The sequence below is a fragment of the Struthio camelus genome, chromosome 1 (assembly GCF_040807025.1).
Source record: "Struthio camelus isolate bStrCam1 chromosome 1, bStrCam1.hap1, whole genome shotgun sequence".
NCBI classification, from domain to species: domain Eukaryota; kingdom Metazoa; phylum Chordata; class Aves; order Struthioniformes; family Struthionidae; genus Struthio; species Struthio camelus.
In genome coordinates this window covers 105,863,767-105,888,665 of record NC_090942.1, presented here as the reverse complement: position 1 = coordinate 105,888,665, position 24,899 = coordinate 105,863,767, and the positions used below count along the sequence as shown (strand labels likewise).

The 24,899-nt window shown below is 41.5% G+C and overlaps 3 protein-coding genes across 19 annotated transcripts in view; 1 reads left to right on the top strand and 2 right to left on the bottom strand.

Moving 5' to 3' along the window:
* ILDR2 (immunoglobulin like domain containing receptor 2) overlaps positions 1-4,339 on the bottom strand; it is a 48,630-nt gene extending 44,291 nt beyond the window's left edge. For 2 of the 15 annotated variants that reach the window (XM_068909835.1, XM_068909919.1), the window contains exons 1-2: positions 4,233-4,335; positions 448-546 (exon numbers count right to left, since the gene is read on the bottom strand). The gene's annotated coding sequence lies outside the window, so the exon portion shown is untranslated. Of the gene's footprint in view, positions 1-447; positions 547-4,222 lie in introns of all 15 variants that reach the window. The other 13 variants (XM_009682717.2, XM_068909758.1, XM_068909701.1 and 10 more) reach the window with 11 other exon arrangements.
* Positions 4,340-4,379: 40 nt separating this feature from the next.
* On the top strand, positions 4,380-24,248 carry MAEL (maelstrom spermatogenic transposon silencer). 3 transcript variants are annotated; one of them, XM_068909651.1, is made up of 12 exons: positions 4,397-4,587; positions 5,358-5,444; positions 7,836-7,938; positions 9,659-9,814; positions 10,369-10,410; positions 11,305-11,432; positions 12,560-12,614; positions 13,172-13,313; positions 14,537-14,599; positions 15,511-15,643; positions 16,041-16,119; positions 16,927-24,248. In XM_068909651.1, the coding sequence occupies exons 1-12, from the start codon at positions 4,450-4,452 to the stop codon at positions 17,040-17,042; spliced, it is 1,242 nt and encodes a 413-aa protein (XP_068765752.1). In that variant the 5' UTR covers positions 4,397-4,449; the 3' UTR covers positions 17,043-24,248. The 3 variants fall into 3 exon arrangements, with proteins under 3 accessions (XP_068765759.1, XP_068765752.1, XP_068765741.1); XM_068909640.1 differs by lacking the exon at positions 16,927-24,248 and having other exon boundaries at positions 4,407-4,587; positions 16,041-16,888; XM_068909658.1 differs by lacking the exons at positions 15,511-15,643; positions 16,041-16,119 and having other exon boundaries at positions 4,380-4,587.
* GPA33 (glycoprotein A33) overlaps positions 24,242-24,899 on the bottom strand; it is an 11,693-nt gene continuing 11,035 nt past the window's right edge. Inside the window, 1 exon segment of the mRNA XM_068909673.1 lies at positions 24,242-24,898. Within this exon segment, the coding sequence (XP_068765774.1) occupies positions 24,845-24,898 (54 nt within the window). The 3' untranslated portion in view covers positions 24,242-24,844.

The following is a 24,899-nucleotide window of genomic DNA, read 5'->3' as shown; positions in this document are numbered from 1 at the left end:
AACTCAGTCTTATGAGATACTAAGGATTTCTAATATTTGTCCAGGACACGGGAAAAATGGGATGGTTTCACCTGAGCCACTGCATTAAAGATATTTGGGATTTATGGACAGAGGGGATGCAGCTGAACCACACATGGGCAGCTGGTTGCCGTGAACCTTGTAACAGGTTCAATGCTTGCTGGTCAATAGGGTTATAGCACTCGCCCAGCAAGTCCCGTGCAGCCCACAACCACACCGCCTGCTGCACAGCAATTCCCTTCACAAACACTACAATTTCTGAAGAGCAGACAGAAATACCGCAGCTTTCAGTCGAGGCCCTCCAGAAACCTGGAAGAAAGATGCCTGTATCACCTGTCAGGCCCAATCCAGTGCCTTCAGAATAGATCTCACATACTCAGTGAGGCCCTGCAAAGGCAGGCGAAGGGATGGGAGGGGGGCATAGCTTACCTATTATTAAATAGCCTCCTCACTAGGCATTCAAAGCCACATCCTCAATCACATCAGCTGAGGCGACAGGCACTCTTCACTCCTGTTGCAGTTGTGACACTGTTCAGAAAGAAACACAGGTTCACTAGGCCGGAAGGAGTGAGAATATGAGAAAGCTCAGTGCTATCGTTTGCTGGTTAAATCATTCATCTGGGAAAGGGGAAGCCTGCAGGTTCCAATTCCGGAAACGTTTATGCAATACATATGACCTAATAATTACTGGAATGGAAAACCAAAGCTCTTACTTTACAGCAGTCTCCAGGGACACAGTTTAAACCCTCCTGAGGCTGAGAAGGACATAAATACCAAACACGCCACTTTATGGCAAATGCTCGAGCCCCGGACCACCAGCTAAACGGGTAGCAGCAGATGCAGTCGCTGCTGTGTTTTTTTGAATAACTTGGCTCATTCTTTCTGAGGAAAAACTGTAAGATACAGCTTGGAAAGAAGATCGTGGCCATGAGTACTCAATGAATGAAAAAATGCCTTAGTCTCATGGAGAGGGTCCAGACAGTTTCTCCCTCTCAATGTACCTGGACCCTATATTGAGACAGCTATCTAACAAACTCCATGCACTGGTGAGAAAGCACAGGCCTCCAATTCTGGAGCTGGGTTTCCAGGGCCAGGCAGCTAAGAGTTAGGCACTGGCAGATCCCAACCCATGTAATTGGACTGAGTGAATTAAAAAGTAATATATAAATACTGCCACAACACTAGCTTTTGTTCAGTCCCCTGGAATGGCCCCAGTGCTACAGAAGTTATTGACAAATCAGCAGAAATGGTTTAGAGGAGTCCTTGGCCAGCTAAGTTAAACAGCAGACAAGAGAACAGTTAAAACATGAGTTCCTGCAGAGAGCAGCCCAGGGCACTGGGGGAGCATACTGATGATATGGTGCTCTGCAGATGATCTGTTGCCTGCTTTTTTTCCCCTTGTGGGAATATCCTTTCTCTCTCAGCTGCTCATGAATTTTATTTTCCAACCACACCTCTAGCCCTAGGAGACCTACTGCTGGAGCCTCGTCTTTCTAAATAGCTGAAGCACACATTATCAACATTTCTTTCAAAGGAAAGGCTGTTAAAGGGTGGGTCGCAAAGCTGTACACAAGAGTAATGAACATGAGGTGAAGGAAAGTAAAATGAATGCACACAGATGCACTCCTAGCAACAACACTTAAAATAATACAACAATAATAATTTTGCATTTCTGGCTGAAATTGTACTCTATTTGTAAGTCTATATTTAAAATACACGAGTTATTTCTTGCAGTCTGTCTTCAGAGATTTAGCATTATTGTATTCAAGAACTAGGCCCTGAATAAAAGTAACTTTCCACAACAGTGGAAGGGACTTATAAAAGTGCTCACCAGTTTTCATTGAGTGTACATCACGATTTGGAGGTATTTTTAAACAATGTGATTGACTCCCTCTGTAAGTTCAACAGCAAAATCAATGTGATCCACCAATAGCATAGAACAGTTCCACTGGGTTTGAGCAACACAGAATAGCCTCCAAAAGACTCTAAATTGCACCAGCATTTATTAACCCTCAGAGAAACCAGCCACCAGTGAAATGCAAGAGCAATTTGATCTGACTTTACCTGCCAGTGGTTCCAGCACTGACAAACTTATCTAGCTGAGCCAGAGATTTAAGCCTACACAATAGCTACCTCCTTTGGGGCTAAACTGACTTAGTTACCTGATCAGAAGATGAAGCAAATGGCTAGACTGAGAGGAAGAGGTAGAGTTTTCCAGTGATTTGGCAATGTAAGAAAACCTTTATCACTGCTGTTCATCCTCATGTCTACAATTCCTGAGGACTCTGGGACAGAGGATTGGAAAGAATTTCCTAAGTCAGGGCTACAGCATTCATTTTGTTGAGATTCTCTGGGTAACTTTGCCAGAGCTGGCCGAGCAGGAAGCGGTATGCGAGCTCTTGTTCTGCGGCACTACACAGGCTCTGCAGGAACTGCAACTGCACACCAAAGATGACCTCCAAAAGATGAGGGGAACAGTGAGGAATGCGGGAGGCATCACGTGTCTGGGACAAGTAAAACCTGGCCTGAATTTAGTCAGAGCCTACGTGAAGCCACTGTCAGTTCAGTAACCCTGTCTCCGGTGAAACGCAGTGTCCTCCACTGCATGCAACCAGATTATGCAACCCCTTCTGTAAACTGATTAAATTTTGTTTTAAAGCCAGTCGTGGTGATTTCCTTTTCTACTGTGGCCAGTGAAGAGTATTTGTTTTTTGAGAGAGATCGATAGAGAGCTTAAGGGGTGAAGCAACTCATGCTGCCTATCAAAATTATGCAAATAAGATTATTTCCAGTCTCTATCTTAACCAAACTGTGGCTTGGTATAAAAACTGGCAGGGAAGGAAGTGTCAGTTATATTGATGAGCTAGAAGAAAGGAGAAAACAGAGTTTGGACAGCAGTCTCAATTTTGTAAAACATGAACTCCCAAATTATTTTTAACGAGCCAGTTTGCTTTTCCAAGCATATGCATGACCTCGCACCTTCTCCACTCTTCTACCACGTCTCAAAAAGAAACCTAGGCTTCTTATTTGAAGCCTGTCTTCACCTCTCCCACAGCATACTACTCCCTCCTGTATCTCTTAGGCCCTGTATCCCCTCCTCCCTCTTTCTGCCACCATGTTACCCCATATTTTCACCTAAAACCCTAGCTCCTGGTACCGCTTTGGGCACTGCTAAATGCGTCAGAGTAGGCCCATCACCACGATCTTGTTGTGCCACAGAGCATCAGCTCCGAGTGAGCCCAGATCCCCACGGAAAGTTACGGCACAACTTCCCGATCTTTACAGAAACAGAATATCTCTGATAAGCTGTGACTGACGACACCATGTCCTGCTAAAAGGCGGCAGCTACTGCTCCCCCGTTACTCAGCGGTGCGCGCTGGAACGCAACGGGAGCAACAGGTTACACCAAATTCTTGTAGACTTTCAAAATGTACGCTCCCCCTTTACCTCCCAAGCGGCAATATGCTGCTTTTTCAAAATAAAAGGGTCTTTCTCCTGTATATCCTCCCACTCTGAATAGTGATTACATACCAAATTTGGTGAAATCCTTACAGAGAGTTACTCCATTAATTTATGCATTTACATATGTGCATATGTATAAACAGAAAGGGACAAGAAGAGACCAGCTGGACGTCTGTATCGGAAACACGTGTCTAGACGCCGCTGGCAGGTAGCTGGGACAGGGCCCGCGCGGTGGCAGAGCAGGGGGCCGGTAAGGGCTCCTGTGGACCGCGAGCTGTAGACACCTCTCTGCCTGTGCGGCATGCACCGCCATGGTGATGAGCCTCTCTCTGCTTCCTGCGTCGTAGGAAAAGCCCACGCTTTTCTAGGGGAGGGCTGTGCCACAGCCGGCCGAGGGCCTCACGCTGTTAAAGCGCGTGAGCCTGTACTTATACTGCTCCTCCGGCCGGAGAGCTGCCGGGAGACCTAGGGCAACGCCACACCACAGAGCAGCCCCGCTTCCGAGCTAGGCAACGCTTCCCCGCAGGCTGAATGAATGCAGCCAGGCGTCGGGGATCGCGCCCTCGGGGACGAAGCAGAGGAGCCAAGGCTCAAGGAAGGGCCTTTCTGCCCACGCCCCCCACGACCTGCTGCGCGCTACCCTCTTCCCTCCCCAAAATACCGTTACAGAGAGTGGGATCCCAGGGCAGGGGACTGCTAATAACACGTCTCCGTATCACACGTATCACTTCTGGATATTTACCGTTTCTTACCCCGGCGACTACAAGACGTTTCCCGGCTGACGGCCCACCCCAGGGGGAGGCCCGCGGCGCCCCTCTCGACATGGCGGCGCGCCTTGCACGCCGAGGCCGGACTACAAGCCCCAGCATGCCCCGCGGCGGGCCCGCCGCCCCGCCCCCCCCGAGGCACCGTCCCCGCCCGCGCTGCCCTGGCGGGAAGCGGCGAGGCGAGGTGGCGGCGGCGGCGGCCATGGCGCATCGCGGCGGCGGCGGCTCTCGCAGTGCCTATTACTTCTTCGTGCGCGACCGGCTGCCCGAGCTGCAGCGGCGCGGCCTGCCCCTGGCCCGCGTGGTCGACGCCATCCCCTACTGCTCCGAGGAGTGGGCGGTGAGGGCGCTGGGGCGGGCCGCAACGGCCAACGCCGAGGCCCGCGCGGGCCGTTGGCCGCCGCGGAGCCGTTGCGGGCTTTGCCGGGCGGCTGCAGTGTAACGCAGGGAGAGGCCGCGGGGCTGCGGCCTGCGTTTGTGCCACGGAGTTTGTGGTGACCGGCCAACGTCTTGCTAGTGCCTGAGATCCCTCCGGGCAGGTCCATTTGGTATTGCTGGATGGGCTGGATGGAGGGTCGTGTGTCAAAATGGGGCTTCTTGAAGTGTCGGTCAGCTTGCTGCCCAGCTGTCGTGTGTTTAGTGATGCCTGAAGTGTCACCCTTAGTGACCTGAGCTACCTCAGCTCAGCTGACTCTGTAGGTGTTCAGAAGTGCTCCCACAGGCTACTCCTCCTCAGCTGTGGTGGTGGTAACATGTGGCTTGCAGGAAATGAATAACTGGGGTAGTAGCATCCTCGACTGGCAAGAAGAGTTGCAGAATACCAGCTCCATCTGTGCTGTGACGGTCCTAGCTTGCCCTTATCTGAAGATGTTTCAAATGCCCGTGCTTCCTAGACCTTTTGAGTCAAAGCTTATAGCTTTGTTAGAGAGAAAGCTACCAGAAATGTTTGATTTGATGCATCGCTTGGTGGCACTTCTGGCCAAGCATTGCTAACTTCCTATGAAAATGCACAATTAACTTCTTATGTAGAATTTGTTGATTTGTGGAGTGTATTTGTCTTACTAGAAGGAAGTAGTAAAAACTCAAACTAACTATTTACTTTCCTTCAAGTTGCTGACTGAGGAAGAAAAGATGAAATACACAGAGATGGCCCGTAAGTGGAAAGAAAATAAACTTCCTCAGAAGCCAGTGAGAGAGGTAAACGCTCAGAAAGAAACAACTTTTGAAGTCTCTAAATTAGGCAGGAAATAAGTGGTATTTGAATTTGGTCAGAAATTATGCTATAGAAGAGCACCCTGTCTTCTAGCCTGAGAAGGCTAGCTAATCTCTGCTTTTTTTTTTTTTTTTTGTAATTCTAAATAGTCTGGATGCGCTGTCCTCACCTAAACGTTCTTTGCTGGTAGTGCAGAACTGTTAAACTGTAAGTTTATAAAGTTTGAAAAAGCTTATCTGTTGTAATTTATTTTGCAGCTAACTTAAAATTGAGAAGAAGTATTTCTTTGCATACATTTTTGGCTTTGTTGCCAGATCTTATTTACTACTGTCCTTGAGATAAAGTTGATCTATAATATTGAAAATGTTAAGCTATTGTTGTTTTGATATTGAATTCTGAAAATTATGGCTGCTGTTTTAGCTCTCCATGTCAAACAGAAAGTTCTTCTGGTTTGATTGAAGATGAGAACATTCTATACCATTTTAAACCAATGCACCTTGTTCTTTTGAACTCTTTTACCAAGTAAAATGCAGCTCTTTCGTCTTCAGCAACCTAGTTTTAAGTTTAACAGTATTTTGCAATGACTCACTTCTAATGATTTTTACTTATAATACTGTAAATTGACGAGACTTCCGGTCACAGTTTCATGTTGCTTTTGCTTTGTGGGTGTCCTCAGTTGAAATTGTTCTTGTGTGACCTCCTAAAACCACACCTTGTTAAGCAGCTGATTTAGCATTCTAGAATGCCTATATATCCTGTAATAGGTCAATGAAGTGCTGCAAGCTACAAAAAAAACCCAAATTATACCCAGCCATTACTTTTAAACTGGTTTGATCATGGAGAGAATAGTGGTGTTATAGTGGAGGACAAAATCCCATAACGTGAAAGAAAGTAGATATATCAAGCTGAATGTGGTCAGAAATAATGCTAAACAGATTCTATTGTTTATTGTTCTGAAAACTATTTTTTTTTCCTCCTCTACCAGCATTGCCCCAAAGTGTCGTTTGCTTTGGAATTTGAATTACGTGAGGTGTCAGAAAGCTTATTTTATTCCAGTGTTGGTTGACAGTGTAGAAACTTGTGCGTCAAAACAAAGAGCCTGACTCAGTAAATGGATAATACTTCACTTCTTTTTTTCATAGTTTTTCATCCTGTGTTACTGGATGCTAGCTATGAACTGCCAAATTGTTGGTGAGGATAAATTTTAGGACAGTAGAGCACTTACATGACGCTAGGGAGAATAGGAGAATGATTACAGTCTGGAGTAACTAGCTCATCTGGATTAGTTAATTCAATCAATCTAGATTGGTAGGGCGATGTTAGGGCAATACTTCCTGATTTGGGGGAGAGGGGCCTGCATGTATAGGAAGGAGCCCTTTTCTTTAAAACATTATAATCATTGTATTATTTAGCAAGCAAGGAGTAGGTAATATATGAACATTGGGTGTCATTAGTAGGCAACTACATGCGAAGACAACTAATCATAATGACAAATGGAGACTTCTGTATTTCTGTCCACTAGAGGTGGCATTTTGGAAAGTTGTATTCAGAAAGAGGAATAGTTGCTTTACCAAAGTAAAGAACATCATCTTCATTGCCTGTCAGTGGAAATGGAGAAGTGTGCATGTACGAGATAGTACGTGATCCCAGTTTCTTAATCACACCCCTGGACACAGACAAGCACAGTTGTTTTTGTAGTTAAAGCTCTTGGTCATCTTTTGGAGATGACTTGAGCTTACTTGCATGGGACTAAATGTGCATTCCTGGTTTTACAGTAAAGAGTTAAAAGTGACTATCACCAGACTTTGCCTAGCAAAGAAGGTCAACCAAAGTCAGCACATCTAGGATGCTATTGACAATGTAGGTCTTGAATGATTGAATTCTGTAAGCCTAGCAGGTTTCTAGGTAAATGGCCCAAATCATCCTGTCCTCTTCAAAGCTTATTGTTCATATGCGGGTTTGCAATGTTTTGTTTAATGGCAGATGGCCCCTTTTACTTACTCTGCACCAGAGTAATCTGATGACTTCCTTGAGTCTTTATCAGCTTTCATGAATGCCGTTCCTCGTCAAAGACAAATAACGCACGTGCCAATCTTTTTCATCGAGTTTATGTAACCATTTTGAAATTCCAGTTTGAAAAGTTCGCAGCATGTAACAAGTGGTTGAACCTAACAAAATCATAGATGTGTTTTAAATATTTTTGTCACATTTCAAAAATTTAGCTGTAATTCTTCCCAGTTGTACTGAGTCGACCTATTTACTAAGATACCTATTTCTTTTTGTTAGAATAGAAAACTTGCCTTCCCATTCTGCAAGTACACAGGCACTTGCTTGTAGTGAACTTTTTTGATTTTTAACTTTCTCATCTTTTCCAGGTGCCTAATCTGGCTCATCCAGTTCCTGCTTGTCTGACCACAAAGACACCCAGAAGTGCTTCTCTTCCAGATGCCTCTGCTGTGTCTTGGAAGAATGATCAGGGTAACCTTAAAGCCGTTGATCCTGACAGATAAAATCTTGCCCTTTGTAGATGTACTCAATGGCATCTGTACAAAGGCTGTTCTACTTTTACTTCTGTGGTTTACAATCCTAATCCAAGTTCTGGATAAAAGAATGCTTGTACCAAGTTTAAAGACTGAGGAGTTGTTGGATGTCAAACTTAAAGTTTGGAGTAGTGTAGCTGTTAGATAAAATGATGATGTGACCACTTTGGACAGTAAGGGGCGGGGGGGGTTGTGCTTGGTCAGTGCTGTTGTAACATCCCAGCTAGCTTGCTTGTTGAAAGGACTCCTGCAGACTAATCCTTTCCGTTCTGTACTCTCCCTTCAAATGGATGTTTTGGCTAGAATTGAGTAATGAACACATCTGTAACTGTTTCCTCAGTGAACAATATTTTATTCTGCAAAATGAATGGTAGTACTTACAAGCTAAGTTGAGCAGCCAGTCAGTACAAGCTATACCTGTGCTGTGCATTTAGTTAAGTCTCAGCTCAAGCCTTTTGCCTAACAAGCCTCTTGAGCTTTTTTCATGTTGTCATAGTTAAGGAGAGATAGGAGGAAGTAGCTCCATAAATAGTGTAAAAGATAGCTTCCTCTGTCTTTGCTCCCCTTATCATGATGCAATCAGGTCGATCAGGCTTAAGCTGACACAACTAATCTCTCAACTGAACGAGAGGGATGATGGTAAGGAGCAACTGAGATGCGTTTTATGATCCTGCTCCTTCATATTTCTCAGCAAAGTTCCTATATGGTTCCCCATGACTATTACTTTTCTTATGAAAAATGGGTATTCGTAATTGTGTAGGAGCAATGTCTATTCTATGGCCCTGCAGCCCATAGAGATTAAGAGCCACGTAAGAGATCACCAGAATTCAAACTTAGAAAAACTAATACTGAATGATGTAAAGTCTGGCCTTCAGCATCAGTTCTGTGTGGAAATAGATATACATCTCTACATATGTAGCAGACCAAGATTTTTCTGATGAGGGGCAGAACTTAAGGGTAAGGATTAAATAATTACTTTAAACTTCAGTGAGAACATTATGTGGCATTCATGAATAGAAGCATTAAGATGCATTTTTAAAGTCAATGTTTTTCATAGTTTGGACTTTCAGAATTAATAAATGTGGGCTTGCCTTGGGTGTTCTTGCTTTCCTCTTTGGGAGTTCATTTAGTGAAGGTGAAGTGATCCCTTAAATTGCCAGATGACTTCTCATCTCCTCTTACAGCATAAGATTATCAGCTCATTTTACTTCCATAAGTTATTGAATTGAGCTTGTGAGGCTGCTTTGTAGTTACGGATGTGTTTTCTAATACCCTTTTCCTAAAGGGCAGAGAGTACTATTATAAAAAGGAACAGTAGCTCTTGATGGCTTCCAGGCCTCTTGTGGGTTTTAGTAATGTTGGTGGGTTTTTTTTGGGGGGGGGGGGTGGTCTTGTTATCTGTACACAATACCATCTGGACTTAGTTAAGTGGAAGGGACCTTGGTATTGGGATCACCAATGTGGGCAACCCAACCCTTGCAGAAGCACTGGCTGTCTTGACCTCTCACATGTCTTTTTCCATCTGTGCATTTTACTTGGTCGTTGCTACTTTACTAACTTACATGGTCAAGCACACCAAAGCTTTTACTGGAGGGGATGAGGCAGGGTGGCTTGTTTTAACCTCTAGTGGCTCTTCTGAAAAAAGCTTCTTCTTTCAGCTGTGGTTGCAGACATCATCTACTTCCTGAACATTTACAGCCATGGGGAGCTGCTGTCTCACTGTGAGCAGCGCTTCCTTCCATGTGAGATTGGCTGTGTCAAGTACTCCCTAAAGGAAGGCATAATGGCTGATTTCCATCACTTCATAGATCCTGGTGAGCTCCAAGGAAGGGAAGAAAAGAAATAGTTCAACTTGCTCTGGGATGAGAGGGAGACTTATTAGTGTCACTTACTGCTGCCCAGTTCAGACTTGTGGTATTAAGATAAGTTTTTTTTCTTTGACTATAAGTGGTTTGGCTTCTACTTAAAACACCTGAGTAGTACTTTTTTCCTGTTTGTTTTTGAAGAGTTGTGCTGAAGTGTCAGAACTGTATGAAGACTTCAAAGAGGACAGAATAAATCCAGAAAGAAGACTTTGGCATCAAATATGAAGCACAAACATCTAATGTGCTCTTGTCTTGATTGGATGTAAACACAAGTTATACGATATGCTTTTTTTTTTTTTTTTTTTTTTGCAAGTACAAATAGAATTGAAAATGACTTTCTCAAAGAGTTGTGGTGTTTGTGCAAGCCACAAGGGTAGATAAATCTGCTCCTTTCAGTACATCATAGTATGGTGGGGAGTGTTCAGAGTTAAGGATTTGTCATTTTGTTTGTTGGGTGATGGCTTTTTGTTTTTTTTTGTTTTTTTTCCCTTGCTCTTCTGCAGAAGTACCACCACGTGGTTTTCGGTACCACTGCCAGGCTGCAAGTGAGTATCAAAGGGGAAAGAAGAATAGAATGCAGGGTGTACATTTTCTTAGACTGAGCTTACCTTATCTGTATCAAATATTTTGCAAGTCTCTGTAGTTTTTCCTTCTGGAAAGTTAATCTCAAGCTTAGAAGAGAAAGGGGTGACAGAGCAGCTCGTCACAGTCACTTTGAATGGTTCTTATACCTACAAATGTCAGAAGACTTCACCCACAATTTTCTTGTCAATGACAGAGTTGTTTGTATTCTGCCTTCCTATTTTAATTTGCAAGTAACTGCAGTATTTTCTTCTTAAATGACACAACTTATGTGGCTTTAGATGCTTTCAAGACCATCTGAACAAGGCATCCTTGCACTGATGGCCGGTCTTTGTTTATATATCTTCAGTATGAAGGTTCTAATACATAATAGAATAACTGAAAGACACTAGTTTATATTTAAAAGTTTAAATCTTTTGCAGCATTACAGATAAAAACAAAGTTAAAGTATTCATATCACTGTTGTGTCTGGCTTGGCCTGCCTTTTTTCCATTGTGACTCTTAAGTAGTGTTTATAAATTGCAACTTGTTCCTATTAGTAGACTTCCTGCCCTTGTGTACAGAAGGAACTGACTTGGCCCCTGTTTTCTGCTCTTAGATATGTAGATAAAGGCCTTTTAAAAGGAGTGCGTGTGCGTGTGTGTGCTCACAGCCTAGACCCACTAGTCTTTTACTGATGGAAGCAAGGTTTTGATAGCTTAGTCACAGATATTGCCTGTAGAGAACAAGAGGGGAACTTGTGTGTGTGTGCACATATGTGTATATGAGAAGGTATAAAGGAGGTGAGATTGTATCTTTTAAGGAAACAGGACTTCTTGTAACCTGTTTTTTTTTTCCTCCCCCTCTACCTTCATTAGGTGATAATACTCATAAGATCCCTATATCTGGATTTGAGCTGTCACGTGCTCGTTACCCAGTTGTCTTACGTGAACTTCTTGCCTTTGTCCAGCCATCTGGAGATGTTTGGCCTCGATTTTACTGCAGGGTATGATAAAGGTCAAAGTAAGGGACTCTGAATCAAAACCTCAACTTTCATTTCCACTAGACAACTAAGGACAGACCACTGTAAAAAGTGCAGGAAGGAATAGCCCCATTTGAAAAGTTGGGGGATTGAATCTCTTGTTAGCAATTCAGACTTCTTTCAGTAACCAAAAGTGACAGGGAGCCTGAATAAAATAAAAATTCCCCCCCCCCCTTTTTTTTTTTCCTGCTGGGAAAATAAACTAACCTTTTTATATAGCAAAGACTCAATTTTCTGCTTTGTTTCACCTCTGGCTTTAGTCTGTTAATGAACATCCACAACATCATGTTGTGGAGTCTCCATCCTTGGAGATGCTCAAAACGCAGCTGGACAACATCCTGGGCAACCTGCTCTAGGTGACCCTGCTTGAGCACGGGGTTTGGACCAAACGATCTCCAGAGATGCCTTCCAACCCCAACTATTCTGCGATTCTGTAATGTATCACCTGGTCTCTGGCATTGTTTTGACTTAGGTTAAAGGCTTTTGATACTGTACTTAAATTGATTGTGCTGAAAAATATTTTATTGCTGAAAAGCAATCCTACTTTTTAAGAGGTCTTTTTATCTTTTTATGGAAAACAGACTTTGACTTTTTCCCCCATGAGAATACTGTACATCTTATTTTTGCTCAAGTTTCATTGAGTTGCCAGTGAATCAAACAAGATATTAGTATTCAGTGGAGTTAAAGATTTTTGACAACTTTTTTTTTTTGGATTCCATTCAAACTAATGTTAATCCGTAGAAGGGAGGGGTGTGAGATCTTGGGCTCCACACATAAATACACTGCTATGAAGAAACGTGCGTGGAAAAAATGTCCTCTACCATTTAGTGGAGACATCTGTAATATTGGTTAACCTTTAACCCGTCCCCAAACATTTAGTCCAAAATGTTTGCTGGAGGTTGGTTGGAAGAATGCCATGGAATTTGATTATTCTTCAAGGTAATTTTCAGGAAGAAGGGGATTGAGTGTACAGAAACATTGAGTTTAGTTTTGGAGATGACTTTTTTTCAGACATAATCGGTAAGAGGTCTTGCAGATGTCAGAGAACATATAAACTTCTTGAACATGACCTAAATTTTCTTTTTCTCTAGTGTAATGACAGATACCGAATCAGCTGGTGCCTCAGACGAATGGCTAGCGTATCAGGTGGGAAATTGATCGTATTGGGCTTTTGTTTTCCCAGGAACGAAGAGTTACAAAATTTTGAATAGCTTTATTTGTCAGAAGGATTTCAGGTCTCAAAGATTTACGCAGGTGTCATAAAAGAAAAAAATTCGGTGACAGTGAACAGCTGCATGGTCAGTCAGCTACCCAGCTACCAGCTAGTAAATGCATCCGTAGTTTAAACAGCATACGCTGTTTCTTGTTCAGCCACTTAAAGGAGCATTGGCGGCAATGAGATTACTGTGAAGGTGGGTTTGTGGTAACAGATGGGAATACGAAAGGCTTCTGAGCAAAGAAGGTGCATGGGTAGGATGCAGAATTACCGAGGTGAAGAAAATTATGGGAGTATAGGACACACTTTGCTAGAAAGCCAGGTGTTATTAGTATTACTGATAGAACAAGTTATTGATATTTCCAAGAGCTTTGAAGCTCTGGTAAGAGACTGGGCAGTGACTAGGGACTGGGCGAGAAGCAGGCAAGCATTCTATTAAGCTGACTTTCCGGTTCTGCTCCTGAACTTGACTTCCTACGAACTGTAGGCATTGAGAGCCGTCTGGAGCTTCTTAATGTAGAAGACCTGATAGTAGAACTGTACTGGAAGAAATATCAAAAAGAGCCATCCAGGACTTGGGTGTGTAAAGAACTAGATGTCTTCCTGTGGGATTACTCCAGCAATACCAGGTATGTTGAGTTCTTATTTGTGGAAATGTGTATTAGCCTGACATCTCTTGGTGCACTACATACATACAGCTTGTTCCCTGTTACACTGAATTCCTCAGCAAACCTTCTAATCAGAAATACTTCCTATCGCAGCATGAGTACAACTGGAAATGCAAAATATTATATTTCCCAAAAAGGAATATGAAGATAGATGGCTTTTAATCCCGAGTCTGGGGCCTAATGTAAAAGAGGAGAAAAAAAAAAAAAAAAAGAATAAAATACAGGATGGTATTTAACTGGAGATCATCGAAGTAAGGAGATTCCGACTCTCACAGAAGTGTAATTTGGATGTGAAGCTGGCTCTTGATGTACATCAAATGCCTCATGCTGTTGCTGTGATGAGGGACTAGGTATGCTTGCCAGTAGTAGCAATCAAATTTTCAAGAGTAAAAGTTAATCTAGACCTTACGTTTCTTTTTTTTCTTCCCGAATAAATCTTCCGGTTCTTTACAGTAGCTCTGCAACTCTGTTTACTTTGTAGAGTTTTTTCTTTTCCCTATGTGTCTTGTATGGTAAAGCTTTTTCTACTTACAGTTCCCTATTTGTGCAGTGATGTTGTATATAGCATGTGATGTTGCAGGGAAGTAGTTAGTGTTTATGCAGTTAACTGAAACATTCTAACTTTTCCTTTCCTGTTGTTTTAAGTAAGAACCAAAGATTTCATCTTAAGGTTTGAATCTTCTTAAGAAAATGATTGTCCTTGAAAGTCTGCTTACGCTGTGGATTTTGAGACCGCTTGGGATAGTCAGTGTTACTTTTTCCTCTCATAGTCAGGCAGTTTTCCATTTGCATGAATAGGCTCACACTAGAGGGAGACATGAACAAGAATGGGAAAATGTGTTTAAAACACGAATTTGCAGAGGAGAGTGGTGATGCTTGTAGTAAGAGACTTGAAATTGTTTTCTATAAATTCCATTTCTCTCATATGATCCTCGTTTGTCCCCTTTCCAGCCACTCCAGCATGGAGCAGACTGTTTCTTAAGCAGAGCTCGCTCTTGTATCTGAGTCATCTAGATCTGAATTCCTAAACACTGGTTCTCTGTGAAATTTTAAAAACATCTCGTCTCAGTGACCATATAGAATATCTTTAATGCTTACTCCTATTCTTTCTTACCAGGCTAGCTATTCGTGTTAATTAAAGATGGAGATGCTTCTATACTAAACCTGAACTTCGTTCCATGTAGGTGCAAGTGGCATGAGGAGAACGATATACTTTTCTGTGCTTTGGCATCCTGTAAGAAAATTGCGTGAGTATGGCAAAGGAGCTATCTTCAATATGGTGGCTTCTTGTTTTGTTACATTTTTGACTCTGACTTCTCAGACTTCTTTGAGCGGTGTGGTTTTAAATCCTGGGTTTTATTTATTCCCTCTACCTCCAGGACTTTGTTCTATTTATATCTTTAATTTTTGTTTGTTTGGCTTAATAGTGTGCTGTAAGCAGCAGCAGCTAATGTAATGTAATGTCTGTGGTAGTAATGTCCATTACTTGGTTTGTAGTCATCTACCTCTACTTGACCTCTACCATCTATTCACTACTTCCACTTGACCCTGGAGTGTTGAGAGAATTGTTTTTTACACAAGAATTTCACAGTTTTGTTCAGAGGTTTAGTATACCTGTATTTGGTGGCAAAAATCTCAGTATATTCCAGTCCATCTCTACTTTGCAAATTTTTATGCTCTTTTACATACAGTGTAGATACATACTTTCTGTAATCTTTTGGATGGGAGGGAAGGGAAAGTGAGTAGTTTGGAAATGGGGAAATGCTATGATTGACTGAAATCTTAAATGGCAACGCTATTTGAGAGAAACAATAATGAACAGTCTTTCATTCAAAAAATTCTGCTATGTTCTGCTATGCCTTGCTGTTGCTTTCCACGTCTTTAAGTGGTTGCATTTCATAGTGCAGGGAAGCAATTGTTTTAACTTCATATGTAGTTGTAGAGTAGAGTGCTGGCTTTGGAAGGATGATGTGAAACAATCTATTCGTTAGGATAATGTCCTTCTGCCCTCTGTCATCTTCTCTAAGCATCTCAGTCTGTGATTCCTTTTTTTTGCCAGTCGAAGAACTAAGAACACTGTGCCTCTGTACATGAGCCATAAAGTGCAGTCCTTCTAACAAAACTTCTTTCTTTCCCCTCCCCCCCACCCTTGGTCAAGTTATTGTATCAGTAAATCTTTAGCTAGTGTGTACGGCGTCTCGCTGACAGCAGCTCACCTACCTCTTGAAGACTGTGGTTCCCCTGACAGCACAAATGCCAAGATAGTAGTACTGGATGCTGGGCGTTTCCAGGTCAGATTCTTTAAATCTTTAAATGCTATGTTATTTCTAGCTAACCTGAGCATTCTAAACAGAGCAAACTTGCCAATTTCACGTTAGCTATTTTCTCTTTGGATGTTAATTTTTGAGTTGTGCTAGGTAGACCAATGAAAATGGTCACTACCTTGATTATTTCTTTTAAATTTGCTGTAGGTCTTGATTTCACTCTCCTGTGACCGTAGAGTCCTGCTCTAGTGCTGCCTCTGAAATAAGCAGTGAGGACTAATTCAAATCTAATGCATTTACAGGAAGTCAGTCAATATTAAATGTGGTCATCTTTGACCATAATTTGGCTATCGTGAGTAGCTGTGGTGCGTACTGTGCTTTAGAAGACACATCTGTTATTTTGAGTGTTTATTTCTTCACACAGAATATGAAAGCTAAGAGTTCTGGACATGACAGCCACTTCATTTCTCCAAGTCAGGATCAAGGATTTATCCCTTCTGCTTGTGAGTCTGAGACTTTCACCTTTGGAAAGGGAAAGAGGGTGTTTAAGCTTTACCTCATGATTGTATTGCTACTTTTTCAGATTTCCGAGCTCACATGTCCTCTGTTATTGCCCGAAAGCTTGAGCGGCTCTGTGTGAGCTGAGCTTATTTGTGTATACAGTTGCAGATTTCATTGACTATCCAAAGACTTAAACATATAGAACTATCCTTATGGTCGAAAAGGTCTCTTCAAACTTAATTTTTCTTATAAATGTTGTTATCTGATTTCTGCCCCCTTATTTTTCTTTTACATGAAGAAGTCTTTTTCATATGCTTATATGCACTTTGAGGCAGTCGTCTTTAAAACAGTTTATTTGCTGCTAAATCACTATACGTGCACACTCAGTTGGTACTTGTTGCAAGTATTCTGCTCTAATTCAGTTAATAAATTGCTCATTTAGAGTCTTCCTTGTAGAGCTAAAATGTTTTTAATAGAAAGCATATGATCTCAATTCATCTGGGCAATTCGTGGCTAATCTTCTGAGAAGGAGAGAAACAAGTTTGCAGGACAGATAACGAAGAATTCTGGGTTTGCAGCTTATTTTCCTGCATTAAAATACATGTCGTCTTATATCTGAAACTGTTCCAACTATAAGTCATGAGATCTTAAATGAACTTGGTGTTCATGGAGGACAAAAGCCCTGCCTCTGACCTTTTGTATTAGAGCTATTGAATAGATTCAGCTTCAAAGCATATGAAAGACAATTCCGTTAATTTATCCAGGCTTTAAAGGCTGATTTGATTTGCAAAATGTATTTAATTTAATAGGTGGTTCTCCCTGTGGTGTGAAGACTCCTCCTTATGGAACGAGTACCATGCGAGGAAGAGGAATTACTCGATTGCTGAAAAGTGCATCTCATCTAGCAGACTCTTTAAGTAATTGAAAGTTTGCTTTACACCCAGGACAGCTGTACATTCTGTCTTTTCTTGTTTCTTTAGGATAACCAGTAGTTTTTCCAGACTGCATTTTTTCATCTTATGTGCAACGCTTGACTGTTCAAATCCTTGTTAGAATGATAAAACTATTGATTGGATTTAAATAAGAATGAAATCTTGGTTTCTGTCTACAGGGAGACGTATTTTGAAGGGACCTGGCAATTGCATCCTCTCTTTAAAAATAAATACCATGTTCTGTTTTTTAATGGTTGGAGCAGAAATGTAAGATCAAACAGTCAGTTCCATTTGGATTAGAAGAATTGAGACATGGGCCACTAAAGAAGTGGTTTATTTCATCTTTAATAACCTCCATCCACTCCTCTGTATATGGAAGACAGAATTTCAGTGCATAACAGTTCCGCTCCGTAAAATCGGTGGTGGAGAGCAGTGGATGTTTGAAGGGCTGCATTAGGGGAATTAGAAGTCTAGTAGTCTCAAAGAATTGCTGATAAGCTCTCTCTTCTACCCATTAAGGATTTGAGTAGTCATTCAAGGCAAAAAGCAGACGTTCTATGAAAAGCCTTGGAAAAATGTGGTGGCAGTTTTATCCATCTGTTAATGTTCTTTTGGAGACAATGAGCAGATATCAGGAACAAGCACAATATGGATATATTTTTTTCCTTTGCATCATTTCTGCAGTTAAATTATGTCCCTTAAACTCCTCTTGAGAATCTAAGGATGTTTTCGTTTGTTTCTTAAACGAATTTCAAAATCAAATGGGTATAATAGTCTGCAGGTGTAATTTCTACAAGTTTATTAGGACTGGGGCAGATACCAGTCATAATTATTTGAAGGAACATAGAAACCGGGAGGCTGTCCGACATATTGCTAGAAAGTTAGATTTTTCATCTTATGGAGATACAAGTCTTCGACTAGCTTTCCAAAATTTTTTCTGTTAGTCTGAGCCTCCTCCTTAAATCCTATATCTGATTCCGGAAAATAAGAGCTTATTTTCTGAGCTGTTCCTCCATTTTATTCCAGCTGAAGTCCAGTTGCGAGATACTATTTGCACAGCAGCTAACCGTGAGATGAAATTGGTTTTCTTCCTTATAAGAAGTAAAACTACAAATAAGGTAGTTCACTATTTTGGATAATAGAAATGAATCAGAATAAAAAGTCAGCACACTTGTGAACGAACTCAGGCATGCTGACCAATATATTAAAAGAGGCCAGTTGCTGACTTGGTTGGAAATCTGTTTCAGTTGCTGTAAGGATGTTTTCTTCCAGTTCAACAGGGTCACTGAACCATTTTGATACCTCCTACCTAAAAGTTTGCTTATTTCATTGAATTTTCTTGCATGATTCTGTGTTTTATTCCATTGAAGCCATTGTTCTAGCTGGTAGGCTTCACCAGATAAGAGAATGTATACTTTTGAGACTAAGGTTTATAAATGAAGCATATGGAAACACTGTAACAGGGTTAGAGTCACTATTTTGTGATGGTAAAGGCTTCTCTACAAGTGGAAGAAGGTCGTTCTAGTTTTAAGTTTCTTAACTGACAACATTCCAAAACGTACAGAACTGTAATCACTGAATTATTTTCAGAAGTCAGTATTGTAATAAATGTTTCATATTGCAGTTCTACATAAAAGAATTATTCTTTTATTCTTAAAATATTTATTTTGCTGTCAGAGTAAGTACACAAACTTAAGAACATTTGTTACTATGCTTGTCATTGTGTAACTTCAAGATTGAGATAAAAAGTGTTACCAAAAATGGAGAAACATGAGGACCAGGGCCTATGAATATGAGACAGCTTCTAGTTGTCTGAAGAAGGCCTCATCTGGTTCCTCCTGACCAGGCAGTCTGCAACCAACGCCCACCACAATGTCGCCCAGGTTTGGGCTGCCCTCTAATCCTAACCCTTAAGCTCTCGACTGGCTCATCGTTCATCCCAAGGCAGAGCTCTCTGCATTCTCACTGCTCTCCTCCATTAAGGGCAACTCCACCTCCTCACCTTCCAAGTGTTGAATTATTTATTATCTAGTTTTTGCCCTCCTGGTGTCTTCTGCAGGGTTATCAGACCCTTACCTCCACCCTAGAATGAACTGTCAATTAATTTTTGTTGTAGTGAGTCAGTAAAACGAAGAAATTGTCAAATGCTATTTTTGGTGTAACCCTGTATTATGTCTGTTCCCTCACTTTTCCTTCGTTCTGTCTTAGAAGCTCCCACAAGCTTCTGCAATTGCCATTTTCAAATAATCCCCTTCCACACATGCAAAACAGGTGACAGGCAGGAGAGAGAGAAGTTCCAAATTCCCTTATGTAGGGCTATAATGAATTTATTACTAGTGCCAGTGCACCCAGAATTAATCTTGACAGTTTGCTCATCATACTGTAAACTTCTTTAGACAGAAGACTGTGTCAGTGTCTTTCCTGAAACAGATGATACAAATAAATAGAAAAGTAATGCTGTTACTTTAGCAACAAGAATTTTTGGAATAATTAACTCTTGTGTATCTGATCAGTTCTGAATTGTGCTCCGCCATGAATCTTGTGATAAGCAGTGGCAGCCTTGGCTTTAGTAAACGTTCAGTGCTGGAGTTGAAGATTCTAAGGAGTGAGGAAGGCAATTGAGAGCAGACCTTAGGTTATGCAGGGAAACAGTAGGTGGAATCCCACAGGAAGCAGCTCTAAAGGATAAAGAAGCTCAGGAAAGTGGACGAGAGATTGAGGACAACTTCTTCCAAACCCAAGAACAGTCCAACGGTACAGGTAGATGTATCAGGGGCCTATCTTGGCTTTACAGGGAACTTATCACTGTACTGCAGTGCAAAAAAGTAGTACACAGGAGGTAGAAGCAGGCATGGGCTGCATAGGAGGAAAGCAGAAATGTTGGGATGGTGTTTGGAAAGCCACAGCTACCTAGAATTGATGCAAGGGATGTCGAGGTCACTGAGAAGAGCTTCTATGGCTGTGTTAGTAGTAGAAGGCTGAACATGGAAAAAATGGTGCCATTGCTGAACGGGGTGGATGATTTACTAATAGTAGACACAGATAAGACTGAGGTGCTCAGTGTCTTCTTTGCCTCAGTCTGTAATAGCAAGTCTCCCAGACTTCTGTGCTTAAAGGAAGGGCTCAGGAAAGAGAACGGTACTGGAGAAACAGCAGTGGATGAAGACCAAGTCAGGTATTAGTTGGGAGAACTTGACCGTACAAGTCTGTAGTACTAGATGGGCTGCACGTGGGGGTGCTGAGAAAACTGGCTGATATCTTTGCAAGGGCGTTCTTTCTCATCTTCAAAAGATTATGGAAAGCAAGGAAAGCCCATGATTATGGGAAAAGGGCAAATATTGCGCCCATCTTCCAGAAAGGCCAAAAGGACAATCTAGGAAAGCGTAGACCTGTCAGCCCCACTTCAGTCTTCGGGGAAATCGTGGAGCAAGTCCTCACAGAACGGATTTTTGGGTACATGAAGGCAAAAGGAGACAGGGAGCAGTCAGCATGGGTTTGCCAAAGGTAAACTGGGCCTGACCAGCCTGATAGTGATAAATTTGTGGACAAAGGAAGAGAGCAGGTGCCATCTGCCTTGATTTTTAGCAAGACTTTCAGTACAATCTCTCACAGTATTCTGGTATCCGAGTTGGGACATTACAGTCTAGATGGGTTAACGACTCGTTAGGTAAAAAGCTGGTTGGATGGTCGGTCTCCAAAGATGGTGATGACTAGATGGTACTCTGAGGCCTGGAGGCTGGTGACAAGTGGGGTGCTGCAGGAGTCTCTTCTGTGGCCTGATTAACATCTTTACCAGTAATACGAAGGAAGTGATGGAGAGCACTCTTACCAAGTTTGCAGAAGATGCTGCATTGGGGAGACCAGCTGATATACTTGAGGGCAGGGCTGCCGTAGAGAGGGACCTAAGCAGGCTGGAGGAGTGGTCAAACCAGGCACCTTAGGAAATTCTGCAAAGTCCTGCACCTGGGAAGGAAGAACCCTTTGCAACTGTACAGGCTGGGGCCTGGCTGGAGACCAGCTCTGCTGAGAAGCTAGGATAGGAACAAACACAAAAAAAATAATTGAGTGTTTGGAAGACAAAATGGAAATGGGAACAAGGCTGTTGATGAGAACATTTGCTTGGCAGGGTGTATCACAGGAGCTGGAATCCTGACTCCTCCTTGTCATCTGCATGTTTCTGCTGCATTGTGGTGATGTGTGACTCCAGTCAGGTCATTTAACGTCTGACCAATGACTGTCACCCACAAATGATGGCAAATTGCTTGCCACATTCAAAAGACCTTTGAGTTCCTTTGGATGAAAGGTGCCTAGATAGGGAGAAGTCTTAACAGCTTAGTGACTGATACTACAAATAATAAACATTTTTTCCCAGTAAACCTTATAGTATATTGCCTTCAGAGTGCAATAAGCAAGTTAAAGTTCTTAAGTGAATGCAAAAAGTTTGAGCAGTGAAGGAGCAGTTTTCTCGAGCATTAGCAGTTTACTGGGAAGACGTTCTTCCCTTCTAAACACAAGAGGGAACTGTGGTGAAGTCCCAGCTTGTAAAATTGCTTTGGGCAGTGCAGGCGGATCTGATTTCCAAATCACATTTGAGTGTTTTTGTCCTACCTTTTTTTCTCTGGGTCGATAGACTGATGCGGGGGACTTCTTTGCTTCCCTTGTACACTTCATTATATGTGAAATGGCCTGTTTGCAGAGCGCTGAGGTAAAGGTCAGAAGGAAGAACTAACGTTTAAAAATCCTGTTAGTATGGGTGCCAAAAGAAGTCTTACTATGTAACAGCAAAGTCTTGCTGTGGCTGTTCTTCTCACTTGGGGCTAACAGATCTCAGCAGTCCAGCAGATGGGAAAATGGCTTGGTGTCAGCTTGAATTGTTGTCTTCTGGTTCTTCCTGTTCATGCACAGATAAAGTATATGTGTGCATATTCTTCTATTTGAAAGTCAAACATAACTAAAATGTAATTTACTAAAGGTTGTGTAGAGCATAAAGTAGAAAAATAGGCTCTGTGGCCCGATCAGTCATTTTTTGTCTACTTCCGTCCCTTTGTTGAAAGTGAGCATTGAAGTTGGGTATAGATAAAGACCTCTGTCTTGGGAATTAATTAAATATTGATAGCTTTCTTATCCTTTTCCTCCCTCTTCCTCCTAAATGTGTTAGTGCTTCTTTAGTTTTGTTTGAAGTTCTGGGTGTACTTGAGGCTCATGGGTGATCGCATACTTAGGTGTTCCAAAGGCTTACGTTACTAAGAGCAGGAGCGTTCAATCACAGAACAACCTTGGAGAAAGCTAGGAATTTGAATATATGTGTTTCTGGTTGACTGAATTTAACAAATTGTTTGAATAAGAGGTGTAGCATTGTGCTAAATACACAACTTCCAAAATGTCAATTTCTCATATTTTTGTTAGGAGACACAATGGAGTATCTTGGTCCTCTGTGTACTATCACTTATTTTATTTCCCAGTGTAGAACTGAGATTGGTGTTGCGGAATCTAAGTAATTCTCCTTTGGTAACAGTGATGTTTGACCCTCATGTTGTTTTCTCCTGCTAGTTTTTATAGAACCTACTTACAGCGCATGGAATTAATATTGTTGTCTCTTTTATAATCTCTTCTTGAGAGCTGTATTTTGTGGCTGGTCTGTCCAAATAACCCAATGCAGATTAACACTTTTTTCTTTTATGTTTAAAACGACCAATGTGCAAATGTCACAGGCACGGTTACTTGAAGACTTCAGCTGACAAGTAGCAATTAAGATTGACAGATCCTGAGAGCGAAAAGTGGGGGATAGGTAAGACAGTGTTAAAATGTTTTATAGAGGCCAGACCCAGTTGCTGGCCACGAATGCTATTGATAATTGTCATGTCTTTTTGCTGGTCTTTCCAGCTAAGATCCTTGATGAGAATCTGTGCTATTATCCTTCTGCAGAAAAGCCCTCTTCAGCCCAAGGATATAGATGTTTGTGAGGGAATTTGGAGTGCTGACTCATGTCTGTAGCATTTATAAAAGAAATAGCTTTTGTTTCACGGTGAAAACCTGTTAGAATGCTTATTAGATGATTCATACTCTACTTTCTTGTTGCAAATGAGAATAAAGTACCTATCAGTGTGTTTTATTTATTCTTCTGTTTCTGAGGTATGTACCTCCTGTTTTTATCTGCCTTCTGCTTCTGTGTGCAAAAATGTTTTTTTTAATCCATCTATGCAATGAAGGTTGTCATGTATCTAAACTAAGCATAGGAAGGGGTCCTCAGAATGTCTCGCTGAGTTGCACTTCAAGTTCTTCATTGCCAGAGAGAATTGGTTTTGGAAAGAACTGTGATAATTGATCTTTGCAGGTGTTATTAGTGCCCATGAATAATTGTATTTAAAGCATCATGTAAAACAAAGGCAAATAGAAAGTTGTTACTCTGATAGCCTGATCTGTGTAGTTCAAAATCTAGAAAATGCTATCCCTGTGTAGGAGTGTTGCTGGTTCTTCTGTAAATTTATTTTGTTACACATTAAAAGTAACTACTTGGGGGTAAAGGGTGGGGAGTATTGCAGTAAGTTTCCCAAAGTCTCCTAAAGTCAAAGATGCAATAGGAAGTTTTGCAAGGATAAATGTTTTAGGGCTAGTCACTTATTGGACATGTCTTTCTAATAAACAACTTTTAATTAGCTTTAATAATAATAAAAATAATAAGATCAGCTTTAATAATTGACAGTCTTTTGGTTAATCAAAGACAGTCCATTCACTTGCAAAGATCAGGTATTAGTGATGTAAGTTCCTTTCAGTTTAACACCCCCTGTTATAGCTGTTACTTTCTGATTAAATGAAGTGTTGTCATTTTGAATAGAAACGTACTTTTCCTTCATTTCCCCTTTCCTTCCATTGCCTTATAAGAAGCAGCTTTTTCTGGCTTTCTATTAAAGAGGTACTTGCCATGTGCATGCTCTCACACTGTCATTTTTCGGAAGAATAGACTATTTATAACTTGCCCATACAGCATCAGGAGGAGAGAATAATCTAATGAAGATTAGCATTTAGGAGCTCTCTGCGCTGTAATTGAGAAGTTCAACCATCTGACCTTGTGCAGGCTACTAGATTGTTTCTAGATCATTCTAGCTGCCAATTATGGGAGCCAAGTCTAACTTCTTGAAACTCAAATGTTTAGTTCTGTTACGTTTCCATTCCATTAGTATGCATTGTTATTCCAAACAGGAGGCTTTCATTGGTCAGATGTGACTTTTTTTCCGTATTTTTATTTACTTGTACATTTATAATATATACAAAAACATATTTTATAAAATGTCCTTAAAAATCAGCTTGCTTCAGTCTTGCATAAAATCATTTCTATACTGGACAATGTCACTGTGCTAGAACTGCAAGCTATGATATTTGCATAACGCCAGAAGCAAGACCACCCTTTCTCAATGATATGCAGTTAGTGATCTTGAAACCTTCTGTGGATCTAGCAATACAGCAGTAACTCTGTTCTCCAAATAAAGCTGACTGGCTTCTTTTACAGAAAGTGAGAAGTCTCAAAGACTGGTTATTTTGGAGTGAAGTGGGTGAAGTGCTTCATATGCATTTTTCTGCTGTGAGGTTATATATTAGTCCCTATTGCATGTTAAATACTTTTTTCCAGGGAGACAAGGATATTCTCTCCCAGGAACTTAAAGTCAGAGCCATTAGCTCTGACTTTTCTTTAAAAAAAAAATCCTTGTGTCAAGAGAGAGGGACTTGATTTCTTTTCTACTGCAATGTCTGTGCCTCAGCAAATCCTGAGGATAGCATTGGTGCCCTGCTTCCTTCTTCATTCATCTTCGTTGTCTGCTCTCTGACTCCTCATAGGCTGCCCCTGGGGGGGG